The sequence below is a fragment of the Priapulus caudatus genome, unplaced genomic scaffold (assembly GCF_000485595.1).
Source record: "Priapulus caudatus unplaced genomic scaffold, Priapulus_caudatus-5.0.1 Scaffold67, whole genome shotgun sequence".
NCBI classification, from domain to species: domain Eukaryota; kingdom Metazoa; phylum Priapulida; class Priapulimorpha; order Priapulimorphida; family Priapulidae; genus Priapulus; species Priapulus caudatus.
In genome coordinates, this window is record NW_014577128.1 from 512964 (window position 1) to 531331 (window position 18368).

Here is an 18368-nt window from a genome sequence, read left to right on the forward strand (position 1 = left end):
CCCGGCTGTCGATGGCGTGGCCACAGTGCGGAAAGGTGTTGGCAGCTGGCCGCACGTGGCGCACAGGTGCGGAAGGTGTTGCAAGCGGCCGCACGTGGCCACAGATGCGGAAGGATGTTGGCAAGCGGCCGCACGTGCCACGGTGCGGAAGGTGCTTGGCAAGCGTCCGCACGTGCCAAGGTTGCGGAAGGTGTGGGCAAGCGGCGCACGTGGCCCCACAGTGCGGAAGTGTGTTTGGCAAGGCGCCGCACGGCCAGCAGGTGGGAAGGTGTTGGCAAGCGGGCCGGCACGCAGCGGCACGCTCGCGGTTGCGACGCGAGGTGCCACACATAACGCCATACGCGCAACAGTTGCGGTAACAGCCCTCGGGGGGCCTCCTACAAACTAGGGTAGGTAGTGTGCCACTTGGAGAGATGGAATGGGGAAGGGGGGGGGGGTCTCGGTAACTACAGCGACATTAAATCGGGAGTCTCCGGAACTAGGGTTTGCTGGAAGCATGGATGACTCCGGACCTGGAGATGTTTGCGAGAGGGGGTCTCCCGGAACGTTGCGGAAAAAAAGTAGGACATATGCGCAGAGACGGGATATATGTAAAAATGTGGGGGGAGGGGATCTCCAGTGCGGAAAAAAGTAGGACCTATGCTCCGGGACGGGAAATACAAGGAGAGTCTCCGGTGCGGAAAAAGTAGGACCTATGCTCCGGGACGGGAAATACAAGGGGGGTCTCCAGTGCGGAAAAAGTAGAACCTCCGCTCCGGGTCTCCGGTGCGGAAATTTTGAAGTTAAAAAGGGGCGGGGGGTCCATAAACGCGTCAGCACATTTACCTAGCCGCGCCGGACCGCCCGCGCGCGCCGCGGCCGGGCCCGCCGGCCGCGCGGGACCATACAATATCTAGGGAATGCTTCCTCCCCGGGGAAAGGGGGGTAACAGTATGCTGGAGAAACAAAGGAACTGACGGTGCGCGCGAGCAGACGGGTGTCGAAGACTACGAAATGAATTATAAATATAGGGTCTCCGAGCGCACGTGGGGGCGGAACCCAGTCACGCGCCGGTGTGAACCCACGGTCGACGTTTACGAGTCGATAAAGCTGCGTCGTATCCTCTACGTTTGCTTTTCGCCTTTGGTTATTTACTCCCTTGGTTATTCTCCTACCTTTCACCTTACACTTATCATTATGTGTTGGATACCTGTATAACAGGTTGGGGGCCGCGGGGGGGGGGGGGGATCAAAGATTTCAAGAAGGGTGAGAACGGCCGCGGTGGGGTTCTCCCCAGAAAATTTTGAAAATGTAGATCGCAGGAAGATGGGATTCTGAGGGCACCTTTTGAGTCACATGTAGCAGGCCTTAAATTCATTCTGACTACGACAATTCTTTTTTTAGTAGAATAATTTCTTTCTATTCATGATCAATAAGATGTAATCATTAAAAATCACTATAACTAACCATACAATTTACGTTTTATCTCTCTCTCTGCGTGCGTGCGTGCGTGCGTGGGCGTGTGTGGCGTGTGATTTTGTGTGTGTGTGTGTGTGCGTGCGTGCGTGCGTGCGTGCGTGCGTGCGTGTGTGTGTGTACTGAATGCACTTTTCCTCCGTGATACTGACGTAACGCATTAAATAATAAATACTTGACGCCACGTCCAGCTTGTATATCACTATTTAAAACAAGAAGAGCACTTCTCATTTATAATACTGTAATCGGATACATTGGAACAAAGTGTGAATGCAGTCTTCAAACAGCCGCTCACGGAGAAGGCCGATCAGCTATAACTAGGTTCAATACTACTGGCGAGCTGTGTTTGTGTGTGTGTGTGTGGGGGGGGGGATGATTGATTTTATCATTCATTGACATCAATCATGCATTGATTGATGTACAGGGGGGGGGGATTGTTTATGTCGCGTTCGTTATTGAATATGTAGGAGGTGACGGTGAGGTGCCACTGACCACCGCTGGGATGCGGGCGACAGCAAAGCTATTTCTTGGAATTGTGAAAACGGCTGCAAAAGCGTTGTAACCTGCTTTGCCACTCAATTACATAATTTAATCTAATTTAACCTATGCATCAGGTGTCGTTTTACAGTCACGCGCGACTATTATACTTGCATGGCGGCAATAATTAATTGGTGTATGTGTAAAAAATATTGTTAGTCCAACAGAGGGTGTGGCTATAGCCACCCAATCTACCCCCCCCCAAATCCGCAACTGGTATATGCATGTATAATATAATTATGTAGATATAGTAGCTGATATACAATTAAACTATTCTACGTATTTAATTCAAAAAAAAACTTATGCTGTCTTCTGTTCCTTCTCTCGTAGCCAACATATACATCAGAAGTAGCAACATAACAACATATACATCACAAGTACATACAACATACAACATACACACAACAACATACAACATACAACATAGACATACATATACGTACATATACATGTCCATACATATACATACATGTACATACAACATATACATCAGAAGTAGATAATAGGGAATCCCTATGATCTACTCTGATATACATGTATATAATTATCATGATCTATATGAAGCCATAGATATCAAGGACGTACGGTACATGATATACGTTACATGCTCTGCCTTATGGAATGATGTATTCTGTATCTATCCATAGATATACCAGAGCATATAAATCAACGATTATATATGCTCTGGATTGATATTTGGATACGTTGATTTATATGCTCTAGTTATATCTATGATCTATCCAACTTCTCGGCTCGCAGCCACTGATCTCTATAATTAATAAGTTCTTAATAATATAGATATGATTATTTATTATTCATGTATATTATTATAAAGTATTAATTATATAATAATAATAATGAATCTAATTAATATATATAATTTATTATATATATTATCTTAGTATATATAAGTATATATTATTATGATTATATTATAGACATAGATATCTATAATAACCAACAATATCGTGTATATATATATATAATTTATATTATACATTTGGAAAAAATTAAAATATTAATAATTATTTATTTGATTCTTATATATATTTATTTCAGTTGTCTTCTGTATTATATCTTGTATCCTTTTTTCGGTCTCCTACCTATTCGGTTTCCTATCGGTATATCGGGTGGGAGCGAGCTACATCAGTTTCCTATGCTTGTAGCACACATCTGAGGCGTGTCAGGAAGCGAGCGCTCGAGAATGCGAGAGACGCGCGATAACGTGAATCGTACAAGTTGCAGCCTGCACTGAACGATACACGAGCGCTCGCTGTGTGCTCGCTGTCCGACTCGCCTTGATGCAAAAGATGGTCGCCCCCAATGGAGGGTTACCAGCAGATTTTAATCGGCGAGACTAAGCAAGTACTGTTAAACGCAATTAGGCAGACGAAATCTGGATACAAATTGAATTTAGAAGTAAAATAAATGAATGAAAAAGTGAAAATAAAGGTTGAAATAGATTGGCAAATTGACAACGTCAGAAATGTTAGATTCGCATTTCGCCAGATTTTTCGTCCGCCATGCTTGAAACCCAACCCGCTCGCATGAGCGAACAGCCTTTTGAAACTTGCGCGCGAAACGTCTCGCTCGCGCCGCTCGCGCAGTGGTCGTTCAAGAAGGCGAACGCTATGCGAGGCGCTAGCGAAGCGTTCGCCTCACCTGAACCGCCTGGGCGCGACGAGAAAAAAAAAAAAGCCGCGAAGCGTCGTGTAACCGAAGCCGAAGTATACCCAACGAAGTACACTGCAGATTGATTCTCACCCGCACCACGGCGCCACTTGACGGCCAGGATCAGGATCCAGGATCAATTCGATATGGCTGCTTTGCAATCTTGAGACAAGTCGAGGTTATTATTTTCAAATTTGCCAGAATATATGTAAGATAGATGTTGATTTCGGATGCGATAGCGATCGCGCTAGCAATAGTATTAGATCTGACCTCAGAAGTTAATTGCTTATTCTGTCGTCAGTGCATTATTTGTATTGCGAAGCCCTCTGCTCTGCCCTAAAGTAAGGCTAAATGTCAGCCGACCTCACTCTCGGGTTCAAGGATAGAGAACATGGGTCCCCAATAAAAACCATATGTCATTTACATCAATATAAATATAATAAATAATAGTTATATCAATAATAGGTTAGGGTTATCGGTTAGAGAGTATAGGTATAGGGTTTAGGGTAGGGTAGGCACATTGGTTTTATTGGGACCCATGTTCTCTATCCTTGGGCCCACTCTCGAGTCTCGTCGTCTCGAGTCATAGACTCGTAGTCGTACTACTACTGCTAGTATTACTACATAGCAAACAAATACTGAAATAGCACGCACTCACTGTCTCCACTAAACGTGTACATCATACTAGCGCATATTATGCGTGACCGCTCTGATATATGCGTTTGGTGTTAACATTATAAATTCAACGTTAATATATTTTTATTTTGGCAGTGGCTACGGGTACGGTAGCCGTATCTTAATGGCTCGAGGCTACGGGTACGGGAGTCCATTCGCTTTCATACTTAACGAGAAAAAAGATGGCGGCGGTGGCGCCAGATTTCGAAATAACGCCTTGGGAAATAAATTCACGATTTGAGAGTTTAGATGAGCTAGAACCCCAACCCTAACCCTAACCCTAACGCCAAAAAGGGGCTTCAACGAACGACGGCTACCGTACCTCCAGCCACTGCATTTTATTTTAGTAAAACGTCGAAATTCACTAAGGTCAATAAGTCTTGTCGAGTATGATAAAATACGCTGTGGCTCCTCGACCGGACACATCTCGCGGAGGGAAGGGAAGGGAGGCTACTAAAATCACTATAACTGCCACTGAATGTACTGTTTAATCTAGTTTTATTACTGGTACACAATAATTAATAGAATCACAAAAAATCTGTTGATAGTTTGTTGATAAAACAACAAATTGACTTGGCAGCACCACCGCCGAAGCCACTAGCGTGATGCGTGTCAGGATCTGGATAGTTTTCTGCGTAGCCCACGGTAGTCCGAGCCGACGCAGACCCCAGTAATGGGGTCTGCGGCCGTGTCTATCTCAATCACGGAAAGCCACCTCCAGTTTGGAGGTGGCACTTATAAGTAATATATGAGCTTGATATATACAATCCTATTGCGTGGAACATACTTTAATCTGAACTTGAATCATTTATCTACGTGCATGCACGCAATGATGTCCTGGTAGCGGCCACAACAAGAATATATCAAGTTGTTAACCTAATGGTAAATATAAACATCCAAAGAAAATGTTCTGTCTTTATTCACATTTGTCAACCAATGAAAATCACTTCCGGTTACTTCGGCTGTTCCCGATGTTCAACAGGAAACATGGTAGGTAGTCCGCGCCATCTATTATTATTTCCGAGTGAACCCGAGGCTACCGGAAGTGAATTTCCTTGGTCGATCAAAATATCTGTCCAATATGGCCAAAAATGTCGAAGTTATTCTGACTAGGATGAATTATTGCATGAAAACAAAGTTCTGAAACGGAGATAAAGTCTTCGGAAAGCGATATTGACGAACAGAAGGTCTGTACTTGATATTTTGGGTCGGATATACCCCCGTCACGCCCTCAGTGCTACTCGATTCACCTATCCAATGCCCACAACATAAATTGCAACAATTTTTACAAGGGTGACTGCAGACGATAAACCCGCACCCTCAGATTAGCAAAGCGGAGTTATAACGTCTGCATTTGCGGACTAAGCCCACGGTTACGTGGATAATAACGCAGGGACATTCCGTAAGGAATAATGTCCAGGGCTATAGCTAGCCATGAGGTGTGACCTAGCTTGTGAGGGAAGCTCCCTGTTGATTGGTTCATCCTGTTTTAACCGGTCATTTTTGCCACGGAACATTTGCAAACGGTTACCGGTCGAGGAGCCACGGCCGTTATAATATTAAGAGTCTTGCGTCCATTGTGAAAAACTCCTAGTAACTCATAGAAACTGAATGTATCTAGAAGTCTTGTCATTAGCAGTATTTGTGTAATGTACATTTACAATGTTTGTGCAACTGCAGGACTGCCATTGCTTTTGGGAGCAAGGCACACTTTTAAGCCCTCTATCACATCTGCACTTGTTGCAAACCGTTCCCTGCGGACTTCAGAACCACAGAAGGGCAAGGAATGTGTCAATTATATGGGTAGGTATATATGATTGAATCTCCTTTTCAGTCATATCTTAATGGCCATGTAAATCTGATCATATATTGAACTTATTGTACTAAATTTATATATTGTTTGTGTGTAATATGTCAAGCATGAAAACTTGGCCAAAAAGAGTAGTACCCAGTTGATCCCTTAAAGTATTTATTCAAGGAGCTCACATCAAATATAAGTGTGTAGCTGATAACACTGATTGCAAATACAGCAGCTGTGGGATTTGGTGCATTTAGGTTGTGGGTGCAAAAATAGTACTCAATTCCTTGTTATTTTGAAATTTTTGAGCACCTATATTTTAAGGGATTGGTTTATTTGATAACATGCAAATACCTAGAATGTATTAACAACTGATCAAGTTGGGTAGTGCAGGTGAAGAGTCCTAAATGAGTGCACTGGGACTTGATTTAAAAAAAACTGTTTGGTATATATTTATATTAAAGTTCTGCACTAAGTTCCTATGCAGATTATAGCCTATGGTCTCAGCTACATATGAATGATAGAACATTATGGTTTGAGATACATGCTTTTGTACTTAACAAGTACATTAATAAGACTTTTCTACATTGTTTCTAAAAAAACGTATACTCTAGTCAAAATTGTAGCTGAAGTCACGTTTTTGCTTTTCTACATAGCTCATATACTATATTGTTGGCTCTCTGTTTATCATAGGTGAGCCCCTAACTGTATACACTGGTCACTGGAAGGCTGAGAAATATCTTGCACTTGGATTGCTGGGGCTGGTGCCAACAGCACTCTTTGTACAGCATGCTGCAATTGATTACGCACTGGCTGCTGCCATGATCCTCCATGGCCATTGGTAAGGTCGTAATTTGTGCATAGGTTCCCATGCTAAGCTAAACAACATGATTGCACCTACATGCTGGAACTCTATTTTTGTCACCAACAAAATGTCGGAGGTTGTTGTCTGCTGTACGTGCTTTGCTATAAATATAGCTGTATGTCATTGCAGGGGCATGAAGGCCATCATAGATGACTATGCCCACCAGGGCAAGAAGGGCAGAGCTGCAACACCTTTTTGGACAAACCTGTCGATCGGTGTGTCGGCCTTCACGTTTGCCACGCTCTGCTATTTCAATTACAATGATGTTGGAATCTGTGGAGCTGTTCGTTTGTTGTGGACTATCACATAAATCTCCAATATTGTAGAAATGGGCTTCTTTCCTTTGTATAAGTGTAGATGCTCACATGTTAACGGTACATATCTAATTTGCTAGGAACAATACTGATTCTAATATTGTGATGCAAAATAGACGACTATGTAACTGTTTCTTGTTCATTTCGGTCTGAAGAATGGCAACATGCAGCTGTTTGTATAAATCTATACATGCTAAATACTGGTCAAAAGGTCATGGTAGTTCGCTTGTGGTTTGAAACAACAATCTAGGAGTGATGTTGTTTGCACTTTACATGTAAATGACATGAACTGCATTAGGTGTCTAAGCAATGTTGTGTTAACATTTTATTTCTCACTAATATGATGCCAGTACACATAAAATGTGTATCACGAAAGTATAGGTTACCAATTCTGTTTCCCTGTATTGACCACATAAAACAAATTACATGATAGAAATTATGTGCATGATCTATTTATTTTAGAGTTCTCGTCTGTTGCATAAATCTGGCTGCTAGTTAGTTAGTGCTTGCACTACACTTCAAGAACTATAATATAATGTAATGTGTTTCAAACATCGTTAAAAACAGTACTAGCAACTGAGGTTCATTCATTCATTAAACTGATTTACATTACCAGAAAACTACGTTGTTTAATTTAATTATTTGGCCTATCACAAACTGCTGAAATGGCCTATTGAGCAATATTGTGTCAGTGTCTGTACAGCATATACTTGTACAGACACGACATAGTTTTTGTACCATTTTTTGTCTCCATGTACTACAAGTGATAAGTTCTACACTGCAATTAGCCTACCATACTGGCAAGTCCTAAGTATTATTACTTGACACCCTTACACTTATTATTAGACATTGGTTTGTCTTAATTATCATGGATCTACAGTTGTATGTATGTGTGTATATATATAGTACACTGTAACATATACACTATACATAGTAAGATTCCTAATCGTTTCCATTAATAGACTAAACAAGTGCAGCATAATGCGAGTGTTTATTTTGATTGGAATTCCACTGCTGTAGATGTTAATGCTAACGTTGCTGTCCGATGCTGTTATCTGTTTTCTGTTTGTAAAAAGAACAGTGTGTAAGTGTTGAACTACCCCAAGCTATGGCATTCCTCCCAGCAGTGTGCTATAGGTAATTTAAGTAGTTATCAGTTCTCAAATTCCTGCTGTGCATCCCCAGCATTACAACCTACTAGTATTGCATATTCTCTGGATATACATCAACACAAGCTGCACGTGAGGCAAGAATGTGATTTAACATGTTAATATGTTGTTCAAGTTTATATTAATGATAAACTATAAGTTAGGAAGTGAATCATGATTTACCTCCCTGCCCCTTAACCTTTAATCCCCAGTTTATCAGTTAATCACTGATAAGCAGTGGAAACGCTCCGCAATTTTTATAGTGATAGTCTTCTATATAATACATTCTATTGCAGTAATGCACTGATAAAATGTGATTTACATCATATATTTTAAAAGTAACTTCTTGCTATTAGGTTTCCTGCTGTAGCTGTTCACGTAGCGTCTTTATGTTGTTAGCATAAAATTGGTGTATTTCTATGTCCTGTGCGCTACGTATCACGATGTGTGGCCGCTTTTCTTTGATGTACGTAACCGCTTCTTCTGGAGTCCACAGATGCAGCTGAAAGATGAAGCACTAAGAATTAATTCTCTTCTTTAAATCTCAATTTCTCACAGTTTTTACCAATAAGCAATTTTCTCCAGCCTCACCCAATTTTGCTCACATCTTTGGAATGCAAATGTCACACGCTTGTTGCTAAACCACTGTACACCCACTGCTTATTGTATATAATGATAGTCGTAGTTCATAGTAGTGTTGACAGCAATCACTCAACATTTTTAAGCGGTTATTGATTGCAACAACCACCCGGACACTTGCCTGCATCAGGTAACATGTAACTATAGTCGCACTTCTGCTCCGGCCGGCCTTGCAGTGCACATACACGCTGTTCTCTGTGTTGCGGAAGCTGTTTAAAAATTCTACAGCTCGGTGTAGCTGCTCTTGGCTTGGTGATCCAACCATGTCTGGGCAGGTCAACCTTAGCTGGGCTACACCAAGTGCAGCCCACTCCTGTAAATGCACAAGTAGCACAGGATAGCAGGAGTAATGAGGTTTCTGATCATTCGTTTCTAAGTACGAAAGGTTGGTACATGCTCAATATGGTTCCAAATTAGGCACGTTAAATATGCAATATTTCCACATTTTAGAGTAGACGTGTTTAGAATATACATGATCGTCACATTTGTAATAATTCTTGTACCATTCAACTTGCCAACACTTATAACTACAAGTCACAGCTGCACATATTCCCCTTCAGCTGTACACTATCGACCTTTTCCATATGCCAAGCGATGACAGATGACAAGTTATTTAACTGAAGATCAAATGCATTTAGTTAATCAAATACATGGGACCGATTTGTAAAAAATAACACCGTAACACAAATGTTATACTCACATCTTTGGTATTAACGAAGTATTCTAATTCATGATCTTCGTTACACGTTATAATCCCCTTGACTTTCTCATCCTCTACAAGCTAAGATGACAAAACAAAGTAAAGATAATGATTACATAATAAAAAAAAAAATAATCTATATATATAAAGTTGTTCAGCCGAATTAGTTCGCACTCGCATAACTAGACAACTCTGCAGCCTAGAGGAAAACTAAAGATATTTTCAGAATCAGCACGTCTGGGAGGTGGTTCTGGCCGAAACATTTAAAAAAGTTAAAAATTCATAAAAATTCTATTCATCAATAGATGGCGGTGCGTACAGATTAACATCACGTACGTGTGAATCCATGGGGTATATATACCCTTAATGGCGCAGTGGCCTAATCGCTAGAACATCCGTCTCCTACATCGGGATTCCGGGTTTGAGTCCCAGCTGGGGAACTTATTTTGCCCTTTTTTCCCATTTACCTACCTCTAGTATGTATTATTTTTAATTGTTTACTTTTTACTTTAATGTCTTATCTTTTGATTTCTTATTTTTTACTGTTTGGGATGGGATGGCATGGGATGGGATGGCATGGGATGGCATGGCGTGCGATGGGATGGCATGGCATGGCCTGAGATGGGATGGGATGGGATATGGGACGAAATGAGATGGGATGGGATGCGGTGGGATGGGATATGGCATGGAATGGGATGGATGCATGGATAGATAGATAGTTAGATTTTTTGAGTATTTTCCTTTCAACCAAGCGATCACCAACTGAGTTCCCCGGGCAACGCCGGGTATCCCGCTAGTATATATATAATAACGTATCTGTAAATTTTGTTGTAATATTAACACTACTCAGCACAATATATTTGTTGAAAATGAAAAACTTAGTATACTACTTAGTAGTAATACTATTTTGTTTTAGGGAAGTATATCGAACAAATATCATCGATATATCAAAAATAAAAATTCTAACAGCAACAACAAACAAGTGCCGCATAGCGACAGCGCTCATCTAACGTCTACTGCGATGACTCTGTGGTGGAGTGTTGGGATTCTAGTAAACCCTGTTAGTCCCAAATGTGTTCACATACACGCCGAAACAGTGGAATGCACAGGGATGGTATCAGGGACCTTCTCAAAAGAATGTATCGTTGGGATCCCCGTATGAAAGTTGCCACGGATGGGCTACGTTTAAGTGTCTTCAGATTAATAGATGGAAGCTCCCATCATACGTAGTATAGGCACTGTAGCAACACTATCTGGCAAGACAGAATAGGTAAGCACTCATCCATTTACCTACGCAAGCGCTACAGGCTGCGCAATAGAAGCTGCCACCTGTAACCAATTAAGGCAAAAACTCCACAGTACTACAACACATGACATGGCAGTACCACTGAGTGGCATACGTACATGTAATCCTGAACTACAGAATGCATATAAATTATACGATTTAAGGAGCTTAAACCTTCTTAACCAAATTTAGCTTTGAATTTCACTGTGACATTGTAGCCTCATTACATCCAGATGTATAGATCTACTAGCAAACCCGCAGTCAAATTCTTTTAACAGACGTCAACAAATCCATGTTAACCGCTCTTGAGGGTCAAAAGTTATCTGACACTTACTCTTCGCATGTCAGCAGAAAGTAGATTTCAATGGTCCTTTCATAATCCATAAAAATGCCTAGTCACCGCTGAAACAAAAAAGTTTCAATCGCTCCGTCAGACCATGTCCTCAGAAAGTCTAAAATCTGCCCTGTGCCATTGACCTTTGACCTGTGACGCTCCAATTTCGGCACAGTGATGGCTTTCTACCATGATGCTTACACCAACTATCACGAGCCTATGGTCGCAGCCGTTTAGATTTGTGCCGAATTCTGCATTCCTCCCTACTTACTTTAAGAGTGAATTGTCCCCTTCTTTAGCCACTCTTGACTTTGACCCTTGACCCCCAGCTTCGACAGCCCAACTCGTTTTGACGATCCCCAATGTGCCGAATATCGTGACGTACGTCGAGCGTTTAAGATTGTGCCAACTGTTGACGACGGACGACGGACGACCGCGACGGACGGACGGACGGACGGACGATACCCCCCCCCCCAAGAGATTCTACAAGCGGCATCTGACTATGTCAGATGAGCAAAAATTCAGTAAGTATATGCAACAAAACACTATATTGTACCTGCCTGCTTGTTCATACTCCTGAATGGCAGTGCACGCTAATATTACATGCTTGTCTATTCTGTTGAACCAGCACCTCCATGATATCTTCCCATTACACATTGCTATAGTAACGTCGGATTAGAATATAAACCTTGCCATTTTGCTGAAAATCATAATATCAGTACATATTGACAATAATAATTATATCAAGAGCGTATAAAGAAAGAGGCGTACAACAGTGAAATGCTGAAACCATGTTGCAGTATTAGTCGAATTGATAAATTTTCCCCTTTTATTTTGACGATTGCGTAGAGGCATCGTAGGGACAAGCGGTTGTTTTACATTAGCAAGGTAGGACAGTCTACCAATAATCCGCAAAAATCGTCAAAATAAAACGGTAACAGTTTCTTAATTCGACTAATACGCAACATGCCTATGTTTCAGCATTTCACCGTTGTACGCTCTCCTCTTATATACCTCTGTGATTATATCAATATATCCACAAATAAGTGATATCAGAAGTCCAGCTGTGTTATTAGGTCATAGAAAAAGGGTATAAAAGTGATGCGCGCTAGGAAAGTCATGATTTTAATGTCTGACACTCGTGCGTTTTTAGTTATTTGCATTAAACAAACATTGGCAAAATACTCAATGAAATGACAACAGTCGTATTGTGTAAATGTTTCTGTAAACCCGACACGCACCAATGAATTAAAGTACGATGTTAGTGAAGAGATTATAGATCAAAAACCTAGACTAATAGTAGTACTATCGTAACTATGTTAAATATAGGCAACTTATCACCCCTCTTAGCTGATCTCAATAAGCGCGCGAAATTCCGATTGGCTTAATAACTTATACGGTAACTGTATAGCTATCAGGAGTAGATATAGGGAAGGAGTGTGACTTCAATAAACAGATGAAATTCGTCATTTACTAGCCTTATAATACCTACGATTTACTACGCGTAACTCATCCAACTTGGCTCAAATCGTACACACGTACATTCGTCTAGCATCGTGCGAAATCGTTCCTCGTATACACCCGCAATCCGGGATACAGACTAACACGTACGACACGGTTTTCCATTCGTTGGCTAACAAACTCGATGCGTCGGAGCCTTATTGAAACAAAAGCAGCTACTAATAAAACATAAATCTGGGCATCACTTCAGACATATACCTAAGCATGGATTGCACCGCCTACCGGACACTGAGCAGCGTCAGACTGCCTGCCACGCTCACACTACAGCATGTATATATATATATATACATGTATACCAACACATATATAACCCCCATGGTGTATACCTCACCGACCGAGCTTTTCCACTCGCGTTTTCAACTCAGCTTCAACTCTGGTGTTCCTGTAGTGGAGCTACTTTCTTTGTGAGCGTGGTGGGGCTAATCTTGATCCTGTGCAGTTACCGGATAGTTGAGTTGTTGTGCAAACTAATACCGTTAATTCGACCAGAACTGAAACAAATACACGGGCGGTCAGGGCGATTTGGCCCAAAATGCCATAAAAGAGCCCCTTAAATTTGCATAAGAGTTCAATGCAAACCAAAATTTAGTGACGTATCTATTCAAGCACGCGACTTCTTTTTTTTTCCCGTTCGACCTGCAGTAAAGCTTCTGGAAGATCCTAGTACTATACTACTTGATAAATGATGGTACATAAAAAATTCATTCTTAATCTCCATCAGAAATATTTTTTAAACGTTTATTAACTAATGTGTTCCCAATTTGTCCGGGACAAGGAGTCTATGTCGACAAGTTATTCTAGATCTCTTGGCAATGCCGACGACAACCTGAAAATTTTTAGTCATTGAATATTCCTATAACATCCTTTACCATAACGGCGTTCTATGCATAGAATGTGTAATGGTCAAAATGTTATTGGTGACACTACAGGTGTGCGCGGCTGGCTGTTTTCGCGACTTTCAAAATAAAGTGAGAATCGTCGTGCCATTAGTCGCCCTGGCCTCAAAGATGTTATCAGTCCTGAATATTTGACATTTGAGTCAATAAACTTCTGAGTAAATCACAATACATGAGTAAATCTGTCTTTTTTCATCACAGGCGGCTAGTCGTTGCTGCAATACGACGACTTTCGATTACAATTGATCACTGGGACATCATCTACTTCTGACTTGCTGGTGATCAAATTATGAATAATAATATATTAATTATATTGTAATACTAAGCACCACAATACAAGCACTGAACTTACATAATATAATTATGTTAAATAACCACAAAAGTTTACCTACCATGTCTAATGTTTTCTCGTCTTTTGTATATTATTTAGTATTAACCTTACTTTGTCAGGTCCCTACTTCCATAATCTTACAGAGCTGACAAAGCATCAAACTTGCAAGTTTAGCCTATGGTAGTACTATAAATATTAGAGGGGTCCCTTGCCAATGTAAGTATAGCAGTCCTCGCCAAAAGCGTCGGACCGTCGACAAAATGGGTATTTTCACGGTCCGACAAGAAATTGCTTACCAGACCGGTGTGCCAGTCACATTCTATAACTAACTTACGCCGAGGCTTACGGGTTATGCGATTAGCCACACACTATGCCTAACTCTAATATCCCTGCCATGGTATCTATATACGCGTGTACCAATAATCATATGGTAGTGGAGAAAGCCGATAGGAAGAGATGTGTATTGATAAGATAGAGAAAATGATGACATGCACGTGTGTTGTGAACTATCTGGGAAGTTATATTTACCATCTGAATTATCACCTGGATCACACAACTGGACAAGGCAAAGCTGAAATCAGTGAAACCTACATTTAATGACAAAGCTGGCAACGCAATGCTTGCTGATGTACGGCGTCACGAAATGGATGAACAAAATAAACGATCGTAATTTTCAGCTTATACTGGACGGTCAACAAACATAGCTCGGACTGAGCAAGGAAAGCATATATATGTATCATATGTCCACAAACGGAAAAGCACAGAGATTGACAGTGTTTTAAGTTTCAATATTTTTTGGTCAGTAACGATATCATTCGGTCTGATCATCATTATTTTACTGGACCGAATGTCCAGTAAGGATTTTGTCTTTTGGCAAGGTGATATAGAAGGAATTACAGATGATTAAATGTCGATACCGCGCCGCCTGCGTGTACTGCGCGTTGTATACAGTCTTGTCCCCCCCTGCACAACGCTATAGGAACATGAAAGTGGTATTATCTCTCATATCTTGCCAAACAACTTGAGCTACATTTCTAAAAATCTAATTAAATATAAACACATGTCTTAGCTAAATCCCCGTGAATTATGGTTATTGAATCACGAACAGTTTACTTAATTCGCAAAAATATATGCCACGTATCGCTGCATAGGCTTAATATATATCCGCGCTATGCCTACGATAGTGTACCTAACTCTAATCACTCGCGAACGATGAGTACATTTTCTAAAAATTCTAAGATACATATTAAACACATGTCTTAGTTGTGTCTGCAGTTGAATTTGATTATTAAAGCACAAATAGTTTAACTTAATTACCAAAAAATATCGCACGTATCGCTCAAGCTAACATATACGTCGGCTATGGCCGAGATAGTGTTGCTAACTATAATATCTCCGAAGAGATTGTTGTTACATTTCAAAATTCTAGATCCTATAACACATGTCTTAGCTAACTCTCTGTGATTCGCCCGACTCAAACCCCCCTACCGCCGCCCCCTTACTGTGTGTACTCAAGCTTGCTATGTTTGATTGTATTCGCGGGCGCGGCTAACCCGTTAGGTTAGGGTAGGGTTAGGTGGGATTAGGGGCACGCCTAACTAATACGAAATCTAATTTACTACCAAAATTCTTAATGTTTCTATACTCTCTTTCCCTATTAGGTTTTTGCCGCAGTTTTTCTGTAAATGTCCGTCCAAATCCTACGTGCAACCATATACGCTGCCGCGCCATTTTCTCTTGTCGGCGGCACTGTGCACGCCTACACGTCTATATATATATATCTATTACTATTACTAGTAACTATATATATCACCGGTGAAAAAACGATAATTGAGCTACTGGTCCTGCAGGACCAGTGCCTCTGAGGGGGTGGGGGGGTGAAGCACTGGTTTGTCAGTAGGCAGCTGGTCCAGGATTTTGTCGTAGCAAAGTGAATGACTCGAATGTGGACCTTTTTATATGGGGGGACTGGTGGGCAATTTTGGTGAGTTTCCCCCCATGTGCATCTAAGGTATCTTAAAATTATATTTTTCCCATCGCTTTTGGATAGCAGTAACACTGATGCCGTGCAATTCGGAACAAGTCCAGTCGATTTAAAGAATCAGCGGTCTCTGAGACGCCATTATTCCTATAAATTATCATATTTTATTACGCGATTGCTGATGGTCGATCCAGTATATTATGAATTAGCAGAGTTTAACAGCATGACCTAGAAAATCGACACACGATGGAGAGGTTTGGTGTCCTTCGCATGGACTTTAGGCTTCGAATTTGACTATTTTTCGTCTTATATTTGATTAAATCTTACATAATTTCATAGAAATTAATGTACGAAGTTAGTAGAGAATAACAAAATAATCAAGTTTGGTAATTTTTTATTTCGTGTGGGCAGCCTACAAATTACTTTTTTTTACGAGAGGTCTTTTGATATTTGTATAAAAAAGAGCTCTCGTATTTTTTTACGGAGCTATTTTAGCTTGGCCAAGCTACTTTTGCATACCATGATATTTGTTAAAATTCTTCATAATTTTGAATGCATTGACCTCTAATATCATTCATCAGCTAGATTTCAGCACTCGCACCAGTATCAGACTATCAGGTGTTAGAAATCGTCTAACAAATACATTGCGTCACATTTTTTAATGTCATTCACTCGACCGAACAATCAGCATTCTTATTCAATTAATTCACACAGACATGCATACAGACAGTACACATAGTTTTAGTTACTTTGAGTATGTTAAAATAAAACGTGTACTGGAATCTCGGAATGTCGGGAGCTCTGGGTATAGGTTTACTTTCGTATTTTCTCCTCCCAGTCCAATTTAACACCCATGCATAGTCAATGCTGCCGCATATCTGCGAAAGCTACAAGTGCCTAGAATCTGTTAAGTATATACTAGAGTTTACATTGCTTCTAGATATCTAATGAATAAAAAATCCACTATTCCACATTCCACTTTCCAATAGTCCACACTGAAAAGTGCGAATCAGTTTACAGCTTGGATTACGTGCGTTGTCATGTCACTGGTCGTGCCCTCACTCCCCACGATAACCCTGCGATATAAAAACTATATTGTAAAAACTAAATGCTCGGCCGCCATCGATTTCTTAGACCGTCGCGGGATTTTGTTCGTGTGGCGAATTATGTTTGAGGAGTTCATGCAGCTCCTAGAAGTTCTGGATACCCGTCTACGTTGAGGAACGGTGCGTATTATGCGCCCCGTTACAGTCTGTAATTTTTCGGGCTGGCTGTGCGGCGATTATCTAGTCGCCTCACCGGACCTAGCTGACAGAAAAAAAAAAAAAAAACAAAAAAAAAAAAAAAAAAAGACAACAAAAAAAAAAAAGAAAAAAAAAAACAAAAAAAAAAAAAAAAAAAAAAAAAAAAAAAAAAAAAAAAAAAAAAAAAAAAAAAAAAAAAAAAAAAAAAAAACGAAAGACAAAAAAAAAAGAAAAAAAAAAAAAAAAAAAAAAAAAAAAAAAAAAAAAAAAAAAGAAAAAAAAAAAAAGCAAGCGAGTCGCCGTAGATTTTTCTAATCGCCACTGGCGACTGGGCGCGACGCGCTAGGTTTTTCTCACGCTGTATATATATATTAAATATTGTAAGCGTGGCAACAGTGAACGCCGCGAGAGCAATGGCCGCGGTCAGCGTATATGGTTGGCACGAGGATTTGAACAAAATTTATAGGAAACTGTCGGCAATAATAGGTGAGCGAGGCACAGGCAGCACCAGGCACACATCCACAGGCACAGGCACTGAAGCGTTTCAATAAAATCATAATGCTACATAATCACGATCTATTACTACAAATGCTTAATGTTTCTATATTTTCTCTCTTTCACCTATTATTGCCAACAGTTTCCTATACATTTGCCGAATCTTATTGCAACCATATAACGCTGGCGCGCCGCGCGTGTATTTTTTCCTAGTAATCAAGACATAGGGTCTTAGCGAGCGCTTGCCATTGGTTGATACATCACGTGCGCTCAATACTGCCTGTGTTTCTGGTGCATTCACATGCATTGTGACCCTAACCTAACCCTAACCGTAACTCAACTTCTAACCAAATCCTATTTAAAAATATATATATAACAAATTTAATTGTTATTGTTGTCCAATTCAATTGTTGTTATTAAAGTGTTGTACAATAAATCATGCGTTAAATTGGAACAAATGTTAAACGAATAAAGTAGGC

At 40.6% G+C, this 18368-nt stretch overlaps 2 protein-coding genes across 11 annotated transcripts in view; one reads left to right on the forward strand and one right to left on the reverse strand.

Annotated features, from left to right (window-relative positions):
* The first annotated feature begins 3732 nt into the window (after window positions 1-3732).
* LOC106821292 (succinate dehydrogenase [ubiquinone] cytochrome b small subunit A, mitochondrial-like) lies at window positions 3733-7935 on the forward strand. The gene is made up of 4 exons (XM_014826045.1): window positions 3733-3841; window positions 6019-6141; window positions 6830-6977; window positions 7131-7935. Exons 2-4 carry the CDS (start codon window positions 6138-6140, stop codon window positions 7309-7311), a joined length of 333 nt encoding a protein of 110 aa, XP_014681531.1. The 5' UTR covers window positions 3733-3841; window positions 6019-6137; the 3' UTR covers window positions 7312-7935.
* Window positions 7752-18368, reverse strand: part of LOC106821290 (phosphatidylglycerophosphatase and protein-tyrosine phosphatase 1-like) — a 23608-nt gene continuing 12991 nt past the window's right edge. For 8 of the 10 annotated variants that reach the window (XM_014826036.1, XM_014826037.1, XM_014826041.1 and 5 more), the window contains 3 exons: window positions 9803-9883; window positions 9224-9415; window positions 7752-8965 (listed from right to left, as the gene is read on the reverse strand). In XM_014826036.1, the coding sequence (XP_014681522.1) occupies window positions 8816-8965; window positions 9224-9415; window positions 9803-9883 (423 nt within the window). In that variant the 3' untranslated portion in view covers window positions 7752-8815. Of the gene's footprint in view, window positions 8966-9223; window positions 9416-9802; window positions 9884-11981; window positions 12064-18368 lie in introns of those variants that run through there. The other 2 variants (XM_014826043.1, XM_014826035.1) reach the window with 2 other exon arrangements.